Source organism: Salvelinus fontinalis, chromosome 5 (assembly GCF_029448725.1).
Source record: "Salvelinus fontinalis isolate EN_2023a chromosome 5, ASM2944872v1, whole genome shotgun sequence".
Lineage (NCBI taxonomy): Eukaryota > Metazoa > Chordata > Actinopteri > Salmoniformes > Salmonidae > Salvelinus > Salvelinus fontinalis.
Genome location: NC_074669.1, coordinates 38324603 through 38346493, shown reverse-complemented (window position 1 = coordinate 38346493; position 21891 = coordinate 38324603). Strand labels below are relative to the sequence as shown.

Below are 21891 nucleotides of genomic sequence, written 5' to 3'. Positions count from 1 at the left end.
ACCGATATCCATCCGCTCCCTGCCTCCACACACAACTTACTGCACATGTTGTTGTTGCTTTCAGTCACTACGCAGGTCTACATCGACCCAGGATTATTTGACAAAAGCAATGTTGCAAATAATCTTTGTGACATGTGCAATGGAAATGACAAAGATGACACTTTCTAAAGATCGACAACATTTTTATCCTGTCACGACTTCCGCCAAAGTTGGTCCCTCTCCTTGTTCGGGCGGTGTTCGGCCACCGACCTTCTAGCCATCGCTGATCACTTTTCATTTTCCATTGGTTTTGTCTTGTCTTCCATCACACCTGCTTCCAATTCCATCAATTACATGTTGTGTAATGTTACACTATTGTAAAGTGGCTGTTCCACTGGATGTCATAAGGTGAATGCACCAATTTGTAAGTCGCTCTGGATAAGAGCGTCTGCTAAATGACTTAAATGTAAATGTAAATGTAAATGTGTATTTAACCCTCTGTTCCCCCCATGTCCTTGTCAGTAATTGTTTCTTGTAGTGCTTATGCACGGTATGCTGGTATTTACCAGGTTTTGTTTGACCCATTTACTGTATTGTTCTGTTGATGATGGTTTATGAATATTAAACGATTGTAAATCAGTTTTAGCTCTCCTGCACCTGACTTCTCTGCCGCCAGTACGCACCTCACTACATATCCGTTCATCAGGGGTGGATTTTTCTTTTGTCAAACTTTCTTTATTGCGACAAATGATGAAGGAAACTGTGTTTTTTGAATAAATTATGATTGCCAAATAATTTAATTAATTAATTGCATTAATTGCTTCGTCTTGCTTTTCTGGTTGGCTGGCAAGTTTCACCATCCAATTGTTGCAGCCTGGCCTCAAAGTCTAGACGATACCGATGTACCAAGTCTGGAACCAACAGGACCCTGAACAGCTTCTACCCCCAAGCCATAAGACCACTAAATAGTTAATCAAGTAGCTATCTGCATTGACCCTTTTTTGCACTAACTCTTTTGACTTATCACATACACTGCTGCCACTGTTTATTATCTATCCTGCTGCATAGTCACTTTACCCTTGCAGTACCTATATGTACATACAGTATCTACCTCAATTACCTCGTACCTCTGCATATTGACTCGGTACTGGTACCCTGTGTATAAAGCCAAGTTATCTTTACTCATTGTGTATTTATTCCTTGTGTTATTATTTTTCTATATTTTTCTCTTTGCATTGTTGGGAAGGGCCCTTTTAAGTAAGGCAATGTTACTTAAGCCCAAAATGAAGGAGGGAGGTTGGTCGGGGAGGATGGGTACGGTGTTCGAATCACATCACGGACAACTCGAGGATATTAGCAACTTTGCAAATACGTACTATTTTTAGCTCATTTGCAACTACTTAGCATGTCAGCTAACCCTTCTCCTAACCCTAACGCGAACCCTAATTCATAATCCTAACCAAAACCCTAACCCCTAGCCAAGCTAACATTAGCCACCAAGCCACCTAGCTAACGTTAGCCACAACAAATTACTATTTGTAATATATAAGTATTGCAAATTACATATTGTACAACTTGCAATTCTTAACATATCATACACATTTTAATTTGGATGATGGACATCCACAAATTAATACAAACCGTAAGAAATGGAACATATCATACTAGTTTTAGTGTCACAGATTTACATTTACTTTGTTACGTCTACCCCTAAGTCCAGGTTGCAGCCAACATTTCAGATCAACTGGAGTGCACGTTTGTAACGAGTGCGCTGAGAGTCGGGAAGCAAGTTCAGGGAGTGAGTGTTTTAATAAATAAAAGAAACAATGAACACGAACCACAAAAAACACACCAACGTGAAAACAGAATCAATAACACCTGAGGAAAGAACCAAGGGGAGTGACAGATATAGGGAAGATAATCAAGGAGGTGATGGAGTCCAGCTGAGTGTCATGAGGCGCAGGTGCGCGAGACGATGGTGACAAGTATAATCAACAGCCTGATGAACTAGAGGCCGGAGAGGGAGTATACGTGACAACATTTCACCATGGCACGGACCGTGGGGATGTGTTAACACGTGAATTATTTGAATATGGAAATATTCGTAAATTATTGCATTATATCCACTCTTGCTTTCGCAAGGCTACCCGAGACATGAAACAGACAGGTGGGAACAGAGGTGGCACCTGTAACGTGTACTCTGGGAGTCGGGAAGCAAGTACAGGGAGTGAATAATGTAATAAAGAAATAGAACATGATGCAAAACAAGAAACACGAAAGCGTGCAGACATGAAACCCAAACAGAGTCAATAACATCTGAGGAAAGAACCAAGGGTAGTGTCATGACTGGCCTCTGAGAATCAGGTTACAGTGGATCACAGTTCTACAGAGATATTTCTCCCTCCCGCAAGGGGGGAGAGGTATGGTGGGGAGTTTTATGACCTCACGCCCATCGAGTCAATAACACTTGAGGAAAGAACCAAGGGGAGTGACAGATATAGGGGAGGTAATCAAGAAAGTGATGGAGTCCAGGTGAGTGTCATGAGGTGCAGGTGCATGTAATGATGGTGGCAGGTGTGCATAATGATTAGACAACTGGCGACAACGAGCGCCAGAGAGGAGGAGCGGAAGTAGACGTGACAGTCACTCCGCCTCCTCCTCTCTGGCGCTCATTGTCACCAGTTTACTTACTATTACGCACACCTGCCACCATCGTTACACGCACCTGCGCCTCATGAGACTCACCTGGACTCCCATCACTTTTATGATTACCTCCCCTATATCTGTCACGCCCTTTGGTGCTTTCCCCAGGCGGTATTAGTCCAGATGCTACTCTTGTTTTGTATTGTTCCATGTTCTATTTATTATTAAATTCACCCCCTGTACTTTCTTCCTGACTCCCAGCGTCTGCGTTACAGCACCAAATGTCCCAGATTGGTGTAGCGAAAAATACGTTTTTCTAATCAGGTCCCATTGCTTTAAAACAAACCCCAACAAACTCCTGTGCTTGGGGAGGTTGAAAACCCTGTCAAGTTGCAGCAACCTTCTACTTGTCCATATGAATTATATTTTTTAAGAAGGACGAGGAGGGTTTCCTATACACAGTCACAGAGAAAACAACATGATTGGACAATAAAACTGACAGGGCTGAGCTTAATTTTTTTTACACATATTTAACCCCCTTTCTTGAGAGCGATTTTCAGGATGTCTCCTGGTCTGACAAACACCTCTGGGATTCCCTTCATAATCCGTGATAGTTTGGCAAACCCTGACACATCTGACGAGCGTCAGAGCTGGCGTAGTAGGATTCAGTCTTCGTCCAGTATTGATATTTTGACTGTTTGGTGGCTAGCCGGAGGTCGTAGCGGATTTTATTATAAGCTTCCATATTAGTGTCCCTCTCGTTGAAACCGGCAGCTGTAGCCTTTAGCTCAGTGCGGATGTCAGAGGAAGGCAAGTCATAAGACTGTTCTCTGTGCTACCGCAGAGCAAGCAGTACCGGTGCACCAAGTCTGGAACCTCCACCCCCAAGCCATGAATCTGCTAAATTGTTTAAATAATTAACCAATAGCATCCCGGACTATCTGCATTGACCTTTTTTTGCACAAACACTTTTTACTCATCACATACGCTGCTGCTACTGTTTTATTATCTATCCTGTTGCCCAGTCACTTTAATCCTACCTACATGTACATATCTACGTCAATTACCTCATAGGCATACCCCTGCTCATCGACTCGGTATTGGTACCCCAGGTATATAACCAAGTTATTATTAATCATTGTGTATTTATTCCATTCTTCATGTTATTCTTCTTCTATTATTTCTCTTTTTTCTCTCTCTGCATTGTTGGGAAGGGCCCGCCAGTAAGCATTTCACTGTTAGTCTACACCTGTTTATGAAGTATGATAAATACGATTTGATTTGAGTCTGTGAATGCAAAGGTAGGCATAGGAACACTGAGCAGAGCAGTAAAAGCGTATAGGCTAACATTAATTTAGGAACATAGCCATACATTAGGCCTAGTACGAAATCCATGTTTGTCAAATGCAAAGGTAAATCTGTTATTATAACATTTCATTCATAGAATAAACTAGTAAAAAGTTATATAATTTGAAAACCCATGTGATCCATTTTTGCACTCTCATGGATGAGTCTTTGTCATGCGCGTAATGGTCCTCACCCGTGCGCGAATGGACTGGGGTCCTGGGTCCGGCTTCCTTTGATCTCGGCGCACGTGCACAGACGAAGTGCATAATATAACGCAGGAGAAATCAGCCAGCATTTATTGGACGGTGGGGGCCACTGGCAGCTACGAACCAATTATAACTAACTGAAAGCATCAGCCGCTTTTGTACAACATTTCGCGGATTCCGTGAGGTATTCGGTACCTTGCTTGGAGAGATTCGGTTGGATGATACAGTATTTATGGTTATTAACGGGAAGATTCCAACGTGAGGATTCCCCCGTGATAAATTAGTATGGATTGGACAGTGTCAGAAAGCACTTTGAGAGGAATTGAAAGGTAATGTAGTCGGACATCTAATCAGTCATTGCAATGCTGTAAATATATGATTGATGATTCAACTGAGCATATATTCATTGCATGACAAAGTCATCTGTGAGTGGATTGCAATTCGTTTTTTCATGCAAAGATGCTCTTTTGAAAATTATATATTTTGCACTCTGAAATGCAGAACAATAATGTTATCCTAATTTATCAACATTAATATTACATAGAGGATTGTGCCCAATGTGGTTGTGCAAGTTTGGAAGCTACATGAAGAGTGTTTCCTGTTGTAATTATTGACGTTTTAAAAATGTGTCCAGTTGACAGCTGCTATCTATCTCTCGCATTTTGTCATTACATTCCTTGTTCTAATCTAAAAGGGTAGCATACACTATATTCAAAATAATGTTGCATTATTATACAGATGAATTGTTGTATAAAAAGGAGCATTAATATCATTTTGAGTGATATAGTGGCTTCCCTAAGCCATATATCATTTACTGGCACACTGGGCTAAAACACTCAGGTCAAGACGTTCCAATGGTGTATGTGTATTCACTCTGGTGTTGTCAGTGCTAGAGGGGAGGTTTATGAACAGGGGTCTGTCTGTCTAACCCATGGCCATTATATCGCTGATGTACTTTGACCTGGTCTGGCCCCTCTACCAGCTAATCTTGGAACCCAGAACCTGTGTCCTGTCAGGCCAGCACTACTAACCTACCCACTGCTTGCTCCCCTTGTTTAGGGCCTATAATAATCAAGCAATTAGTTGATTGATTGTAGGGTCTATAGGTGATAACTGTCATCAGACTTCAAAGGAGTATGTTTCCATTTATGACAAAACCCCCCCCCCCCCCCCCCCATTTTAATTCAACCTTGTTTGAAAATAGACCAGTGGTACTTATTGAAACTGCCAAGCTTACATTATGACAGTTGGCTAACAGTGATGCAAACCTTGTTGTACACTTGTTGTCATCGTAGCTAGCTCACCCATTACAGCTGTATGGAGCGCCACACATTGGAAGTGTTAAACGCTCTCATTAACAGCTTGTAAAAACGTGACACAATGAATTAGACAGTAGGCTACATCTCCCCCTCTATCAACACAGGGAAGGTAGCAGTAACAGACCGAGCTGGTTCTAATCAGTAGGCGCTACGTGAGCCATCCCATCGTCTGTTTGTCTGGGCTTCATTCAGTACAGATGGCCAGAGACACAGCTGAGCTCAACTCAGAGAAGGATATTATCTACTGTACTCAGATCAGGTGTGTGTGTGGGGGGGCTTGTAGTGAAACATATGCTGTGTGTGGGCTTGTAGTAAAACGTGTTTGTGTGCTGCTAACGATGCTTGATGGCAACATATTGGAACTGCACTGTCTGACTCCAGCACATAGAACTATAGTAACATAGAATATAACCTCATTCTGTTTCTATGGTCCAGACCAGAGCCATATATGCAATAGTACTATGGATTTGGTCCAGACTGTCATTTTTCATGGCAGTGTCACTCTGACTCCACACTTATTAGCTTCTTGAATAGGAAGTTGTTATTTTTCTGGAACCTTTTGGTGACTCAAGGTTTTCTGTCTGTCAGTCAGAGCAGCTGGTTCAGAGCAGCTGTTTAAACACAGTAGGAGAGGTGATGAGGGGAGGGGGGAGGAAGAGAGGGAGGGGAGGGGGTTGAGTGGTCAGGGTAATTACAGTGACCTTGTAGTAGAGCCAGACCAATACATTGCTCCCTCTCTCTCTTTAGATTTCTTTATTTCTCTCTCTCTCTCTCTCTTACGACAGATCATAGGTTCTCTTACGACAGATCATAGGTTGACTTGCACTGTCTGAACTTTCTCAGTGCAATGACTGATCAGTCATTTTGGTTCCATTTATTGAACCGATGTTGGTTCATTAAATCATGATATCATGTCTCTGAGAATCAACCAGGTCAGTAGTGGTTTTTCACACCTTACTTCTTGTCCTGAATTGACCTGACCTGGTAGAAAGAGGAGGAAGGGAAGCGCTACTAAGGTACACAATAGTATATGTTGGTAGACAGAAGGTGCTCTTTGGTAAAAGGTGTAAATTGGTCATCAAAAAGAAAGGAGGACCAAGGCACTCTTCATATAATTAATTAAAATGCCTTTATTAGTATGGCATGTTCAATAGAAACAAAGTTGTTTTTTTTAAACCGACGCGTTTCGGCTGCATGGCCTTCATCAGACAAAAAAAAGAATAGAATGTCCTCTTTTGAACAGCTTTTCCAATTAGCCCTAAGAGGGAGTGGTTACAAAATTGATTAGACACACCTAGTAAGCAATACTATACACATTAAAAGGTGAAATACTGTAGCTATGTTATCATAAAAATACAACTCCAAGCTAGACCTGGTATTGGGTACTCTTCTCAGAGCTATGTGTGAGATTTCCCATGGCCAGCAGAAACACTGCAGGCAGGGAGTGTAACCATGATTGGGATGAAATCAACAGTTATGATGATGACGGCAATGTCTGCAACGCGACGACGATCTAACATCACGGAAGGAAAGAAAGAGTTGAAGGAAGGGGAAAAAACCACAAGACGCATTAACTCATATACACAGTGAGGTGTTTTGATGGTTACATAACATGATAACAGCCCAGCACAAGAACAGTGCAAATAAAACACAACGTTCTCCTCCTCCTCCCCTGTACAGACATGCAGTGCATCAGGGGCATAGCTATCTGGAGCCTGCCCAAGCTGCATGTGGGAGCCTCTCTTCTACCCTGTTCCACACTGGTTAGACTTGTGAAATGTCAGACAGGTATGCGAGTTAGAGAGGGCAGATGCGTCAGAGAAGGGGGGGGTTGAGAGAGAGGAGGGAGACAGACACAAAGAGCGAGAGATAAGGAGAGCGAGAGGATAGAGGGTGAAGGGTGGATGAGGGGGGCGAGTGTGTGTGTGTGAGAGAGAATATTCAGAATATGCATAATCTAATTGACTGCTCCCCCCCCACATATAGCTACTCCATTGACCACACCCTAATGTTTTGATCAACATTTCCATGGAATGGCATTCACCCTCTGTTGGAATAAATCCAGTGGAATGATCCCCTTGTCTTCTCAACGGTTCTATCAGTATAGCGTGCTTAGGTGACAGCCATAGCTTCTCTTAGCCCGATGACAAAAGACATGATAAAAGGTCAAGAATAAATTGCTGTTTTTTTCCCACCAGTGTTACCTAAGGTATCTATAATGAAAGGTTTCTTAAGAGCGACACCAAAGATCTGAAACCTTGTCGGTGCATGACTTGCAGTGGACCATCCAGCGATCACTGTTTTCAGTTGGAGAGGAGATCATTTCTTGATCCGCTGTTTTACCTGCGGCCTCTCTGAACCTGTCTTGTTTCATACACACACACATACATGCATACAGTGGCTTGCGAAAGTGTTCACCCCCCCTTGGCATTTGTCCTTTTTTGTTGCCTTACAACCGAAAATTAAAATCAAATTTTGGGGGGTTTGTATCATTTGATTTACACAACATGCCTACCATTTTGAAGATGCAAAATATTTTCTATTGTGAAACAAACAAGAAATAAGACAAAAAAACGGAAAACTTGAGCGTGCATAACTATTCACCCCCCCCAAAGTCAATACTTTGTAGAGCCACCTTCTGCAGCAATTACAGCGGCAAGTCTTTTGGGGTATGTCTCTATAAGCTTGGCACATCTAGCCACTGGGATTTTTGCCCATTCTTCAAGGCAAAACTGCTCCAGCTCCTTCAAGTTGGATGGGTTCAGCTGGTGTACAGCAATCTTTAAGTCATACCACAGATTCTCAATTGGATTGAGGTCTGGGCTTTGACTAGGCCATTCCAAGACATTTAAATGTTTCCCCTTAAACCACTCAAGTGTTGCTTTAGCAGTATGCTCATGGTCATTGTCCTGCTGGAAGGTGAACCTCTGTCCCAGTCTCAAATCTCTGAAACAGACTGAAACAGGTTTCGCTCAAGAATTTCCCTGTATTTAGTGCCATCCATTATTCCTTCAATTCTGACCAGTTTCCCAGTCCCTGCCGAGGAAAAACTTTCTCACAGCCTGATGCTGACACCACCAAGCTTCACTGTGGGGATGGTGTTCTCAGGATGATGAGAGGTGTTGGGTTTGCGCCAGACATAGCGTTTTCCTTGATGGCCAAAAAGCTCAATTTTAATATCATCTGACCAGAGTACCTTCCATATGTTTGGCGAGTCTCCCACTTGCCTTTTGGCGAACACACCAAATGTGTTTGCTTATTTTTTTTCTTTAAGCGAAGGCTTTTTTTCTGGCCACTCTTCCGTAAAACCCAGCTCTGTGGAGTGTACGGCTTAAAGTGGTCCTATGGACAGGTACTCCAATCTCTGCTGTGGAGCTTTGCAGCTCCTTCAGGGTTATCTTTGGTCTTTTTGTTGCCTCTCTGATTAATGCCCTCATTGCCTGGTCCATGAGTTTTGGTGGCAGGTTTGTTTTGGTGCCATGTTCTTTCCATTTTTTAATAATGGATTTAGTGGTGCTCCGTGAAAAACCTTTTTACCCAGACCCTAACCCCTTTACCCTTTACCCTATCCCTAACCCCTAAGCTTAAAATAGCCTTTGTTCTCATGGGGACATGGGACATTTTCACACGAGGGAGAATTGTCCTTGTTTTTACTATCCTTGTGGGGACTTTGTGGGATTTTAGGTCCCCACACTGATAGAAGAACCAACCTATACACACACACACACACACACACACACACACACACTGCCTCATACTGAATTGCCTGTTTGGTGGGGAGTGTGCTGGAACAGATCTGTCTTTCATGCTGAACCAGAAGCACACACACTCTTTACCTCTTCTTCCCTCTCTCTATCTGAGTGTTTGTGTACCTTTTGCTCTGGTGCTGTTTACCACTACTCCTCCCAGTGTGTGTGTGTGTGTGTGTGTGTGTGGAGGGGACCTGTGTGTTTCACTGGAATCCTGTCTTTCTCTGGCTGGCCTGCCACGTCAAATGACAGTCTGGAGCCCCGTGTCCTCAGGGAGCTGTGTGGCCGAACAGCCTGGCTGTGGTCTCTAGTCTGGGGTTATGGACAGGAACAGGACTGGCTCTTACTGAGGTCTGAGGAGGACAACACTGATCTCAACTGAACTGGAGTAGCCATTGAGGAGATACTACTGCTCTGGAGGAATCTTATGGGATACCCTGCCTCTTGAATCCTGTGGAATCCTCCCAGTGCTTTTTTTTAGTCTGTTTTATTTTGATTTACTGTGAACCGTTGGTTGGTTGGTTGGTTGGTTTGGCCTGGATATGAATGGATTTCTGTACAGGGGCAGGTAAGGTGTTCAATCTGCTGCCAATGATATACACTCCTCTACATATTTATTTGGAGAGTGAGGCTAAAACTTTTAATTTGGCTCATAAAATATTTTTCGGAACACTTCGACATTAATGTGGATGCTACCATGATTACGGATAATCGTGAATAATTATGAATGAGAAAGTTACAGAGGCATAAAGATCATATCCCCCTCAAAATGCTAACCTCTCACCATTACCAATAACAGGGGAGGGAAACATTTTTTTGAGGGGGTATGATCTTTATGCCTCTGTAACTTTCTCATTCATAATTATTCACGATTATCCGTAATCATGGTAGCATCCACATTAATGTAGAAGAATTTCAGAAACATATTCTATTCTTATTTACAATAAGTGACTCGAAAATGACACAATCAATTATTTACCACTGATTTCTATTGGGCACAACATTAATCCGAAACACAACCAAAAGAAACTGCAAAGGTATCCAACAAGTTTGAAGACTCACAATCAAATGGGGGGGGACTACATGCATAAAGTGCGTACATTTTTTAACGGTAAAACAGATATGTATGAAATTACCCTCAAATAAAAGGTGACATTCTGTACTTTCGCCTAATAGAAAACATTTAATCTCAAATCCAAAATGTTGGAGTACAGAGCCAAATAAAAATGTTTAGCTTCACTGTTCAAATAAATACGCAGGGGAGTGTACATGTGGACAAGACTGAATAACTAGTTGTAGGTTTAGTCATGTGTAGCTCGCTGGTATGTGTTTTTTAAAGGAAAATCAAAATGTATTTTTACAGTTTGTCTTTGAGCGGTTTGGTGTGCTTCTGTTTGTTTTGAAGGCTTTGTGTTGCGTGTGGATCTAAGGCTATCAATATACTGTATTATGTAATCAAAGCAATCACTCTCATGGGAGAACAGACAACCCACGTCATCAGTTTTTTTTGGTTAGTCATCTGTCACAACACTGATTGGATGATTCGTTTTATCTACTGGGAAAGTTTGTTCCTATAGGAAGGACTACATTTAATGACAAATCGAAACACTAGTGGCAGCAATACACATTGGAAAATGCCAAATGATATTGATGTAATCATAATGAAATGACGTATACTCATGATTTTGTTCACCATGTTGATTACTCAGACTTCCCTGTTGGTCCCCATGGCAGGTGCTGATGAGTAAGGGCTTTTTAAATTCAGCTTTGTGGGAAGACCTGCTGTTGTTGTAGTAACAGTGACCTGGTGGTCTGTCTGTCTGAATAGTTATTAGGCTTCTTCCACGGTTAGAACTAACACACACACACACACTCAGATGCTGCCTATACAGGCCAGCTGTTCCCCCAGGCGCAAGGTTAGGAGAGGGTTTGGCCGGGGTAGGCCGTCATTGTAAATAAGAATTTGGTCTTAACTGACTTGCCTTGTTAAATAAATAAATCAAAATAGAAGTGTGTGTGTGGTTTAAAAATCAGAAAGTGTAATGTTCAGTATGTGCTTGCTACATGTGTGTGAACACATTCAGCTCAACCCAGTCTCTACCACACCGCTCACTGTGTTCCACATAGTTTAATCACTAGTGTTATTTCATTAGTAGGAACTAGGCACAATAGTTTTTCCTGATCACGTGACCCTACCAGGAAATACACTGCTCAAAAAAATAAAGGGAACACTTAAACAACACAATGTAACTCCATGTCAATCACTTCTGTGAAATCAAACTGTCCACTTAGGAAGCAACACTGATTGACAATACATTTCACATGCTGTTGTGCAAATGGAATAGACAAAAGGTGGAAATTATAGGCAATTAGCAAGACATCCCCCAATAAAGGAGTGGTTCTGCAGGTGGTGACCACAGACCACTTCTCAGTTCCTATGCTTCCTGGCTGATGTTTTGGTCACTTTTGAATGCTGGCGGTGCTTTCACTCTAGTGGTAGCATGAAACGGAGTCTACAACCCACACAAGTGGCTCAGGTAGTGCAGCTCATCCAGGATGGCACATCGATGCGAGCTGTGGCAAAAAGGTTTGCTGTGTCTGTCAGCATAGTGTCCAGAGCATGGAGGCCCTACCAGGAGACAGGCCAGTACATCAGGAGACGTGGAGGAGGCCGTAGGAGGGGAACAACCCAGCAGCAGCAGGACCGCTACCTCCGCCTTTGTGCAAGGAGGAGCAGGAGGAGCACTGCCAGAGCCCTGCAAAATGACCCCCAGCAGGCCACAAATGTGCATGTGTCTGCTCAAACGGTCAGAAACAGACTCCATGAGGGTGGTATGAGGGCCCGACGTCCACAGGTGGGGGTTGTGCTTACAGCCCAACACCGTGCAGGACGTTTGGCATTTGCCAGAGAACACCAATATTGGCAAATTCGCCACTGGCGCCCTGTGCTCTTCACAGATGAAAGCAGGTTCACACTGAGCACATGTGACAGACGTGACAGAGTCTGGAGACGCCGTGGAGAACGTTCTGCTGCCTGCAACATCCCCCAGCATGACCGGTTTGGCGGTGGGTCAGTCATGGTGTGGGGTGGCATATCTTTGGGGGGCCGCACAGCCCCCCATGTGCTCGCCATCCATGTGCTCGCCAGAGGTAGCCTGACTGCCATTAGGTACCGAGATGAGATCCTCAGACCCCTTGTGAGACCATATGCTGGTGCGGTTGGCCCTGGGTTCCTCTAATGCTAGACCTCATGTGGCTGGAGTGTGTCAGCAGTTCCTGCAAGAGGAAGGCATTGATGCTATGGACTGGCCCGCCCGTTCCCCAGACCTGAATCCAATTGAGCACATCTGGGACATCATGTCTCGCTCCATACACCAACGCCACGTTGCACCACAGACTGTCCAGGAGTTGGCAGATGCTTTAGTCCAGGTCTGGGAGGAGATCCCCCAGGAGACCATCCGCCACCTCATCAGGAGCATGCCCAGGCGTTGTAGGGAGGTCATACAGGCACGTGGAGGCCACACACTACTGAGCCTCATTTTGACTTGTTTTAAGGACATTACATCAAAGTTGGATCAGCCTGTAGTGTGGTTTTCCACTTTAATTTTGAGTGTGACTCCAAATCCAGACCTCCATGGGTTGATAAATTTGATTTCCATTGATAATTTTTGTGTGATTTTGTTGTCAGCACATTCAACTATGTAAAGAAAAAAGTATTTAATAAGAATATTTCATTCATTCAGATCTAGGATGTGTTAATTTAGTGTTCCCTTTATTTTTTTGAGCAGTGTATATTCCAGTCTATCCAAGGTAATAAAAACCCGATGTTCGATGTTATGTGTGTTTGACAAAAAAAAAACTCTGTTTCAGGCACTATGCTGGTGATCGGCAGGCCCGGACCAAGAGTATAGGACACATGACTGGTAAGTGGAGATTCACACTGGCTCTGTCATTTATCACACACACACACACAATATTCCATTCAGGTTCTGTGACTCTCTCTCACTCTCTCACTCACTAAAGGGACTTTTCACCCTCTTTCTATCCTGCTGTTTTTCTCCCTTCCTGTTTGGTCAAACACACCTCTCACTATATTACTCTTTATTTATTAACCCACCCAGACCATACAAGGATATGTTTAGACCATACAGCTGTTATTAAAGACACTTAGCAAGTATTGCCTCTGTGAATTACTCTTGAGTACAAAAAAGTGTTATAATGTGTTTGGATGTGCCCCCCCCCCCCCCCCCCTTCCTAGTTCCTGTGTGTACACGTTTGGCACAGTGCAGTCGTCAATCATATGGGTGTTATGTCATTTCTCGTAGCCTGGCCTGGCCTGTGTACCAGCAGTTAAACTTTAGGCCCGGGTCCAGGACATCTTCTGTAGCCTAGCCTACACTCTACACAACGCACAGCTCTTTAATAATCTGTAATGAGCTCCTACTGCGATTTTAAAGAACTGTCAGAAGTTTCAGCTCTGCCAATGGTTCTGTGATTAAGCCCCTCGGGACGTAACCCCGCATCTCCCCACTCATTCTATTCCCCCCTCCAAAATCCGCCAAACACCCATTGTCAAGGAACAAAACACACATTATTGTATCCCTGTGTGGTTTTCCTGAGAATGTTCCTGGTATTTAGTCGTTTTAAAGAGAAGTTTGGCATTAGGCCATTTGGAGCATATTCAGCTGTAACGGACCGTACCATGTTGGCTAAGTACTTTTAACAGGGCCCAGGGGTGATACAGTGCATTCAGAAAGTATTCAGACCCCTTGACTTTTTCCATATTTTGGTACGTTACAGACTTATTCTAAAATGTATGAAATTAAACATGTTCCTCATCGATCAACACACAATACCCCATAATGACAAAGTGAAAACAGGTAAAGACATTTTTGTACCGAAAAAAATAAAACACAGAAAAAACGTATTTACATAAGTATTCAGACACTTTGCTATGAGACTCGAAATTGAGCTCCAGGTGCATCTTGTTTCCATTGATCATCCATGAGATGTTTCTACAACTTGATTGGAGTTCAACTGTGTTAAATTCAATTGATTGGACATGGTTTGTAAAAGCACACACTTGTCTATATAAGGTCCCACAGTTGACGGTGCATGTCAGAGCAAAAACCAAGCCATGAGGTCCAAGGAATTGTCCGTAGAGCTCCGAGACAGGATTGTGTCAAGGCATAGATCTGGGGAAGGGTACCAAAACATTTCTAGCAGCATTGAAGGTCCCCAAGAACACAGTGGAAGAAGTTTGGAATCACCAAGACTCTTGCTAGAGCTGGCCGCCTGGCCAAACTTTGCAATCGGGGGAGAAGGGCCTTGGTCAGGGAGGTGACTAAGAACCCGATGGTCACTCTGACAGAGCACCAGAGTTCCTCTGTGGAGATGGAATAACCTTCCAGAAGGACAACCGTCTCTGGAATGGAATAACCACTCCACCAATCAGGCCTTTATGGTAGAGGGGCCAGACGAAGGCCGTTCCTCAGTAAAAGGCAGATGACAGGTAGGGCTGTTACTGTGACCGTACTACCGCCGCATGATAATGGTCCATTCTAAATCAAAACTAATTTCACATATATATTATTTGGTGTATGTAAAGACCAGATTAAATAAAGAATAGTCTGATGGGTGACAATATTAGCCTATCACTTGTGAATGATATATTATCACTTGTGAATGATACCCATCATAATGCAAGAAAAAAATTTTAATGCAACTTTTTCAAATAATAATTGCACGCCTGATGTAGCATAGCCCATAGGCCTAAATGTTTTGATGAGGTTTGTATCACAGCTAAAGTGGCCACATAACTTCTTTAAATGAAGCATAATGATCCGCTTTCCGGAGCGTGTGAGTTTCAAATTTGGGGAAGATAATTTTCACCATTAAAAATGCACCTTTTTTAATAAAAGCATTACATGCATAATCATATTTGCGTTCACTTTTGAGAATGGTGTTTTCCTGCCGTGTGCGCATTGCGGCGCTTATAAATCAACATTTTAAGCTAAACATTCTGATCTGTTGCGTCAGGCTCATTGCTTAAAACAGTGTTTCTTTATGCTAGTGGTTGTATTAATTTGGGATCTATCGCATCCCACAACTGTCCCAGACTATGTTTGGAATATATTTTTCTTGCACAGAGAGAAAGAAATAGTAGATTGACATAGGCTAGTGCTTTTGCTGTTCGTTATGCTTACTCATCTTGTTGGCTGACAAAAAGTAAATGTGTCCAATTTCTTCAATATGTGCCTCGGAATTGGATAAGGATGCTCGCAGTTGCGTCCTTGATGTGTCTGTCTTCACTTGTAGCCTTCAAGAAAGACCCGGTCACGTGACGGAGAGCCATGTGAGTGAGATGTACTTCAGCACGTAGCCGTGAGAAGGGAATTATAATTATTATATTCAGCCCATGGGCACAACGGCCACTAGCTGCAAAAGGTATGGAATTTTTTAGGGGGCGTTACAGCCACACAAAGGGGATGCAGCCAGGAAATTCGAGGCATTATCAAGTGCTTGTCAAATTGTGAATGAGAGACTGATATAGTGTGTACAGCCTGCGCAAAAAACAAACAAAACAGAGCTCATGCCTTTCATGCGACTTTTTTCAAATCATCATTAGAGTCGCATCATGCAGCCATAGAATGTATTAAAATCAAAACATATAGCCCAACATTTGTATCACAACTAAAATTACATAAATAACTCCTAAATTAAGTATAAAACAGTACCTGTTTCTTTGTTAACCGCTCAACACCGAATAGTTGCATGTGTGCACTCCCTCAAATCGTTTGGAGAAAATATCCTTTCTATTTTATTCAGCTTTGTTCAATTGTATTCTTCATACTATAAAATAATGACATGGAATTCTAAGCAAATGTAACGGTCCTGACCTGTTTTATGTTGTTTTGTATGTGTTTATGGTCAGGGCGTGTGTTTTGGGTGTGCAGTCTATGTTTTCTGTTTCTATGTTGGTTTTGGGTTGCCTGGTATGGCTCTTAATTAGAGGCAGGTGTTTTGCGTTTTCCTCTAATTAAGAGTCATATTTAGGTAGGGTGTTCTCACTGTTTGTTTGTGGGTGATTGTCTTCCGTATCTGTGTTATGTCTTGCACCATACGGGACTGTTCGGTTGTTCGTTTCGTTTCGATGTAGTCTGTTCCTGTCCGTGAGTTTTACGTTTTAGTTAAGTAAGTTCATGTTCAGGTTTTTTCGTCTACGTCGTTTTCTTGTTTTGTAATTTTGAAAGTGTTTTTGTTTTTCGTGTTGCCATCGTCGTGTTTAAATAAAAGATGGCTTATTTCCCGAATGCTGCATTTTGGTCTGATGATCCTTCTCTCCTCTCCTCGTCCGAGGAAGAGGAGAACGACAGCCCTTACAGCAAATCTTGTCTGCTAAATTAACTAGTGTAGCCCACAGCCATATGGCATAGCCAGATCAGGGCCTAACATGCTATTCTGTTCTTCTGAAATAGACTACATTTTATTCATGTTTCTTTAGGCCTGTCTAAAATAAGTAATGGATTTATTGTGATGGTGTAGGCTATATTACATGGATTTATTCAACTTTTTAAAATGTACATGTTCTTAATGTGTGGAAGCCAGGAGATGCTAAATGTGTTTATTTTAATAAACAGTCAATTACCGTGAGACCGGTAGTTATTTGCTTGACAATCATCGGCTGACAAAGTCATGACCGCCACAGCCCTAATGACAGCCCGCTTGGAGTTTACCAAAAGGTACCTAAAGGACTCTCAGACCATGAGAAACAAGATTCTCTGGTCTGATGAAACCAAGATTGAACTCTTTGGCCTGAATGCCAAGCATCACGTCTGGAGGAAACCGGGCACCATCCCGCCGGTGATGCAGGGTGATGGCAGCATCATGCTGTGGGGATGTTTTTCAGCGGCAGGTACTGGGAGACTAGTCAGGATCAAGGGAAAGATGAATGGAGGAAAGTATAGAGAGATCCTTGATGAACACCTGCTCCAGAGCGCTCAGGACCTCAGACTGGGGAAAAGGTTCACCTTCCAACAAGACAATGACCCTAATCACACAGCCAAGACAACGCAGGAGTGGCTTCGGGACATGTCTCTGAATGTCCTTGAGTGACCCAGCCAGAGCCCGGACTTGAACCCAATCGAACATCTCTGGAGAGACCTGAAAATATCTGTGCAGCGACGCTCCCCATCCAACCTGACAGAGCTTGAGAGGATCTGCAGAGAAGAATGGGAGAAACTCCCCAAATACAGGTGTGCCAAGCGTCATACCCAAGAAGACTCAAGGTTCTAATCGCTGCCAAATGTGCTTCAACAAAGTACTGACTAAAGCATCTGAATACTTATGTAAATGTGATATTTCCATTATTTTTTGTTTTATCAGCAAAAGTTTCTAAAAACTAGTCTTTGCTTTGTTATTATGGGGTATCGTGTGTAGATTGATGAGAAAAAATTGTATTTAATCAATTTCAGAATAAGGCTGTAACGTAACAAAATGTGGAAAAAGTCAAGGGGTCTGAATACTTTCCGAATGCACTGTATCAAACACTAATAGGAATTTAATGAGACAACGCAAGTTCCACACCGTTACTAAGGCCGGGATTCAAGTAATTGCAGATTGTGACTTTTCAGGATAGCTGCAACACACATGCTGTTGTTTTGCAAGTCAATCACACTTCTGCAAAGTGCAAATCAATTCACTTGACCCTGACAACCCTGTTAAGAGGTCTGACTGAGCGATGGCCTGGTGAGAATCCAGAGGTGTTTTTCTTCAAACGAAATATTTTTTTTATTTTTTTAACCTGACAATTATTGCAGCTTTCACGTGTTTCATTTTCTTTTTTCTAGATTTCTTGTGTAATGAGACAGAGAACGGCCCTCCTCCTCCTCTCCAGAGCCACAGCCTCAGAGAGTTTGAACAGGTAAGGGCTTGTCTTCCTCTCTCCTGTTCTTATGGTGTGGTAGTCAGTGAAACGAGGTGTTCGGGCCTGTCAAAATTGTTTGATAATGTGTTTTTAGGTGTGTTGGTGATGATTATGTGGTAACTGAACCTCTGACTATGAGTCGAGAAGACTATGGGTAAAAAGATTCCGGTCTCCTGTAGCTTCCCCCAATCCCTATCATTGCTCTCCTCACCTTATCCTTCCTGCATAATGGCCACGTAGACCTGGACTGTAAATAGCCCATACACTCAAGCACACAAGTAGAGAAATCTAAATAAATTATATTGTGTTTGTAATGCAGTGTAGCTCTGGTATACTACTATACAGTAAGTGGTGTTTATGGTTGTGGATGGAGGAGGTTGGTTTCTCTCCTCTAGTGCTCAGACATTGTAATAGGTTCTGGGCTGAGCGCCAGGCTATTACGGTTCTGATATAACTCTAGAAGTGCTTGCTTCAATTACCATAGTCTTGATGAAGGACAGGACTTCAGGGGAGGTAGGAATGGGGAATCTGTGATTTGATATGGGGGTTAGGGGGAAGGGTGGTAGTGGGGGCTGGATGGTTGAAGTAACGTCAATAGGGAGGGATAATAGTGTAAGGGTGATTTTGTCTGGAGGTTACAGGGTAGTGGTTTGTTTGGGGGTTAATCATTTTGGAACCCAGGAAGCCAGTGGTGTAGTCTAGTCACCCGGTGTAATCCAAGGCTTGCTTTTCCCAACGAAGTCGACCGTGTAGCTGAGTCCCCAAACCAATCTAGTACAACGCATTGAATCCTGGGAAGTGATGTGGGGGCTGACTGATCCAGTGTGTTGGCTTTGGAGGCGATTCCGGCTGCCTTTGAAGTCTGTCTGCAGCTGGCTGCTTCATAGAGGGGATAGGATTAATCACGCTATGCAGATGCTCGAAAACCAGACCATTGGCAACAGACTCTTAAGCTAGGGCATTTGGAAATTGTGGGAGCAATGCGGACATCTAGAGAGACTACTATATAGATACAGACCCAGTTACTGGGAGGAGAACTATGCTAACTCGGTGTCAGGCTGGACACACACTGGTACTGCATTTGAACTGGAAAAGATAAAAGTGGGGACAAATCTCATTTCCTGAGATAACCTAGTATGCTAATCTTGTACCGTATGCTCTGGGTGGTAACAATGGATTTTGTATGCCAGGGTTTGGGTTGTCAAGACGGTTGCCTCCACCGTTGGGGTTTTGTTTGCATATCATTTCATATGCAAAATATTGCCAACGGAAACCACTGATTCATAAAAACGGCTTCACTATGTCAGTCATAGTAACAGCAGGTTCAATCTGTTAAATACACCTCTTTCTCTAAATAGATTTTGTATAGAACTTTCTGTGTCACTGGAAGTGCTATAGCAGTGATGGTGATTTAATACAACACAGTATCCCTGTTGAACTGAATGTGTGTTTTTTTTCACCAAGCTCACAGTAGAGCAACAGAGACTAGTGCTGTTGTCTTAGCGGAGAGATCTGAGTAAATATATTCCAGGTTACAGAACGGCCTGTGTGTGTGTGTGCGCGTGTGTTTCCGTGCGTAAGTTTGTCCTCTTTCCAAATTTGTGTCAGTTTAAAGAGTCAATCTTTCCCCCGCTAGCTCAAAGAAACATGAACCTGCCAGACTAGCATTTGTAACTGTCAAACATCTCTAGACTACAATCCTGAGGTTTCAAGGGAAAAAAGTCAAAGTCAAAATACCCTTTCTCAAATAGCATTTATTAGTCCATTCGAGAAATTGAAGGCATATGCCTGCCTATAAATGTGAATTCAAACCGACCACAGAAACACTTAAATTGATATAAGAGTCGGGTATAATTTAAACCATTAAAACCTCACGACAAATTACAATTGCTAATCTGTTATGTTGCCCTTAGTCTGAATGTGCCGTACACCAAAACCACATTGTATGAGAGGTATTTTAAAGTAGAATTACTGTGGAGTGACAGTCGTATACAATCTGTCTGCCATACACCCAAACAATCCCACCCAGACCCACAGCCCACAGAGTTCAAGGTGGCAGAATTCGGTGCCTATTTTTCATTCTTAATCTCCATAGCTTGTTCTCTCTCTCTCTCTCTCTCTCTCTCTCTCTCTCACTCTCTCTATGTGTGTCTCTCTGTCTCTTGCTGTAGTTTTTGTCTGCCTTGTGAAAATAGGTCAGTGTTCTCCGTGACGCTAGCTAGCTAGCGCACGGCTCATATCAGCCCCCAAGTTGTCGGATGGGAAGCCATCGCTTCGTGAGCCCGTTTCTCCAGCTGCTCATTATAATGCTGTAGAATTTAGAGAGAGTAAAACGCTGCTTGAAAGGTTATTGTTTAGTAGACAATGTTAATCATGAGTGACCTTCATATTTACAGTACACAAAAAAAGGTGTAGGAGAACCCTTTGAATAACCATTTTTGGTTCCAGGTAGAACCCTTTTGGGTTCAATGTAGAGCCCTTCTACATGGAACCCAAAAGGGTTCTACATGGAACCAAAAATGGTTATTCAATGGCGACGGCCGAAGAATCCTTTTCTTCTAAGAGTGTATACAGCTGATTTATATGATTTTGACAAATGTTTTTATTCTGCTCTTGAAGAACACTGGGGGAGAAAATATTCTCAATGTTAGCAGTGTATTCATGTCAGTCTGTCTGTGTCCTGATTGAGCAGGCCTGTCTCAAGTCGTCCATATGCTTCCCAGACGAAACATTTCGGAAGAGCTTGTGCATATATTATGACAACATTTTGGGATGTTTTGGACTTCGGTAAGGTTTTTTTGGGCTGTTTGGGCACATGCCATTTTTTTTCTCTCGAGGTAAGCCAAAGTCTGTTTAGCTGAAGTCTATGCCCCTTTGTTCGTGATTGTTCAACAGAATTTTTTTCTTTTATAAAATACTTTGTTTTCATTCAATGAGCGACGACTCCATGGACGACTCCATGGACAAACAGTAATATTTCTGCTTTTTTCTTGTTTTTCAAGCAAAGGTCTTTTAAGGGAGTATGCGAGCACACTCATTTGGTTCGCCTAGCCGAGTTCAACCTGCCGAACTGAAGCATGCTCACTCCTATAGTCTTCCCTCCACTGATTAGTCTAGTAGGCTAGAGTTGTGTTCCCTTGCGCAGGCGAGACGGCGCAACAACCAATGGCTAATTTCAAATGTGCATCTAGGTATACTTAGGTGAGCGAGTCAACTTATTTCAATGACATACTGTAAATAATATGATTTCATACATGATATTAACAAAGTGTGCTCTATTTGAAGTAGGAATGGACAATATCGTTTATTACGTGAAACAAAACATTTAATCATTTTGAGACTGGTTGACTGCTATGTTAATCATCTGCTGTCATGGTTGCTTTGGTTGTCAATAGCCTGCTGGCTATTGTAGTCTTTTGGCTGTAGCAAAACAGGAACCTCCCAGGTCAGACATGTGAGGGAGGAGCAACTGCGACTGCGCAATGAACAGTCTGAGGAGGAGAATGCACACTGTCTTCATTCACACATCGATATGGATCTCAGACCCGATTGCCCTTGGTGATTGGTGTGCTTACGACAGATGGATCAGGTTCCTGTGGAGCAGCAGTAGCACTCTGGCTGTGTGGCACAGGATCGATACATGGAGCCTAAACATCAGCTCAGCTCACCTTTCCAGCTCACCGTGCTACATCCTCTCTCTAATATGTATGGTTAGCTGTTCC

At 42.8% G+C, this 21891-nt stretch overlaps 1 protein-coding gene across 1 annotated transcript in view; it reads left to right on the top strand.

The window, feature by feature from the left end:
* The first annotated feature begins 4175 nt into the window (after positions 1-4175).
* Positions 4176-21891, top strand: part of LOC129855546 (myomegalin-like) — a 137775-nt gene continuing 120059 nt past the window's right edge. Inside the window, exons 1-3 of the mRNA XM_055923328.1 lie at positions 4176-4504; positions 13114-13166; positions 18093-18166. Coding sequence (XP_055779303.1) covers positions 4461-4504; positions 13114-13166; positions 18093-18166 — 171 coding nt within the window. The 5' untranslated portion in view covers positions 4176-4460. The remainder of the gene's footprint in view (positions 4505-13113; positions 13167-18092; positions 18167-21891) is intronic.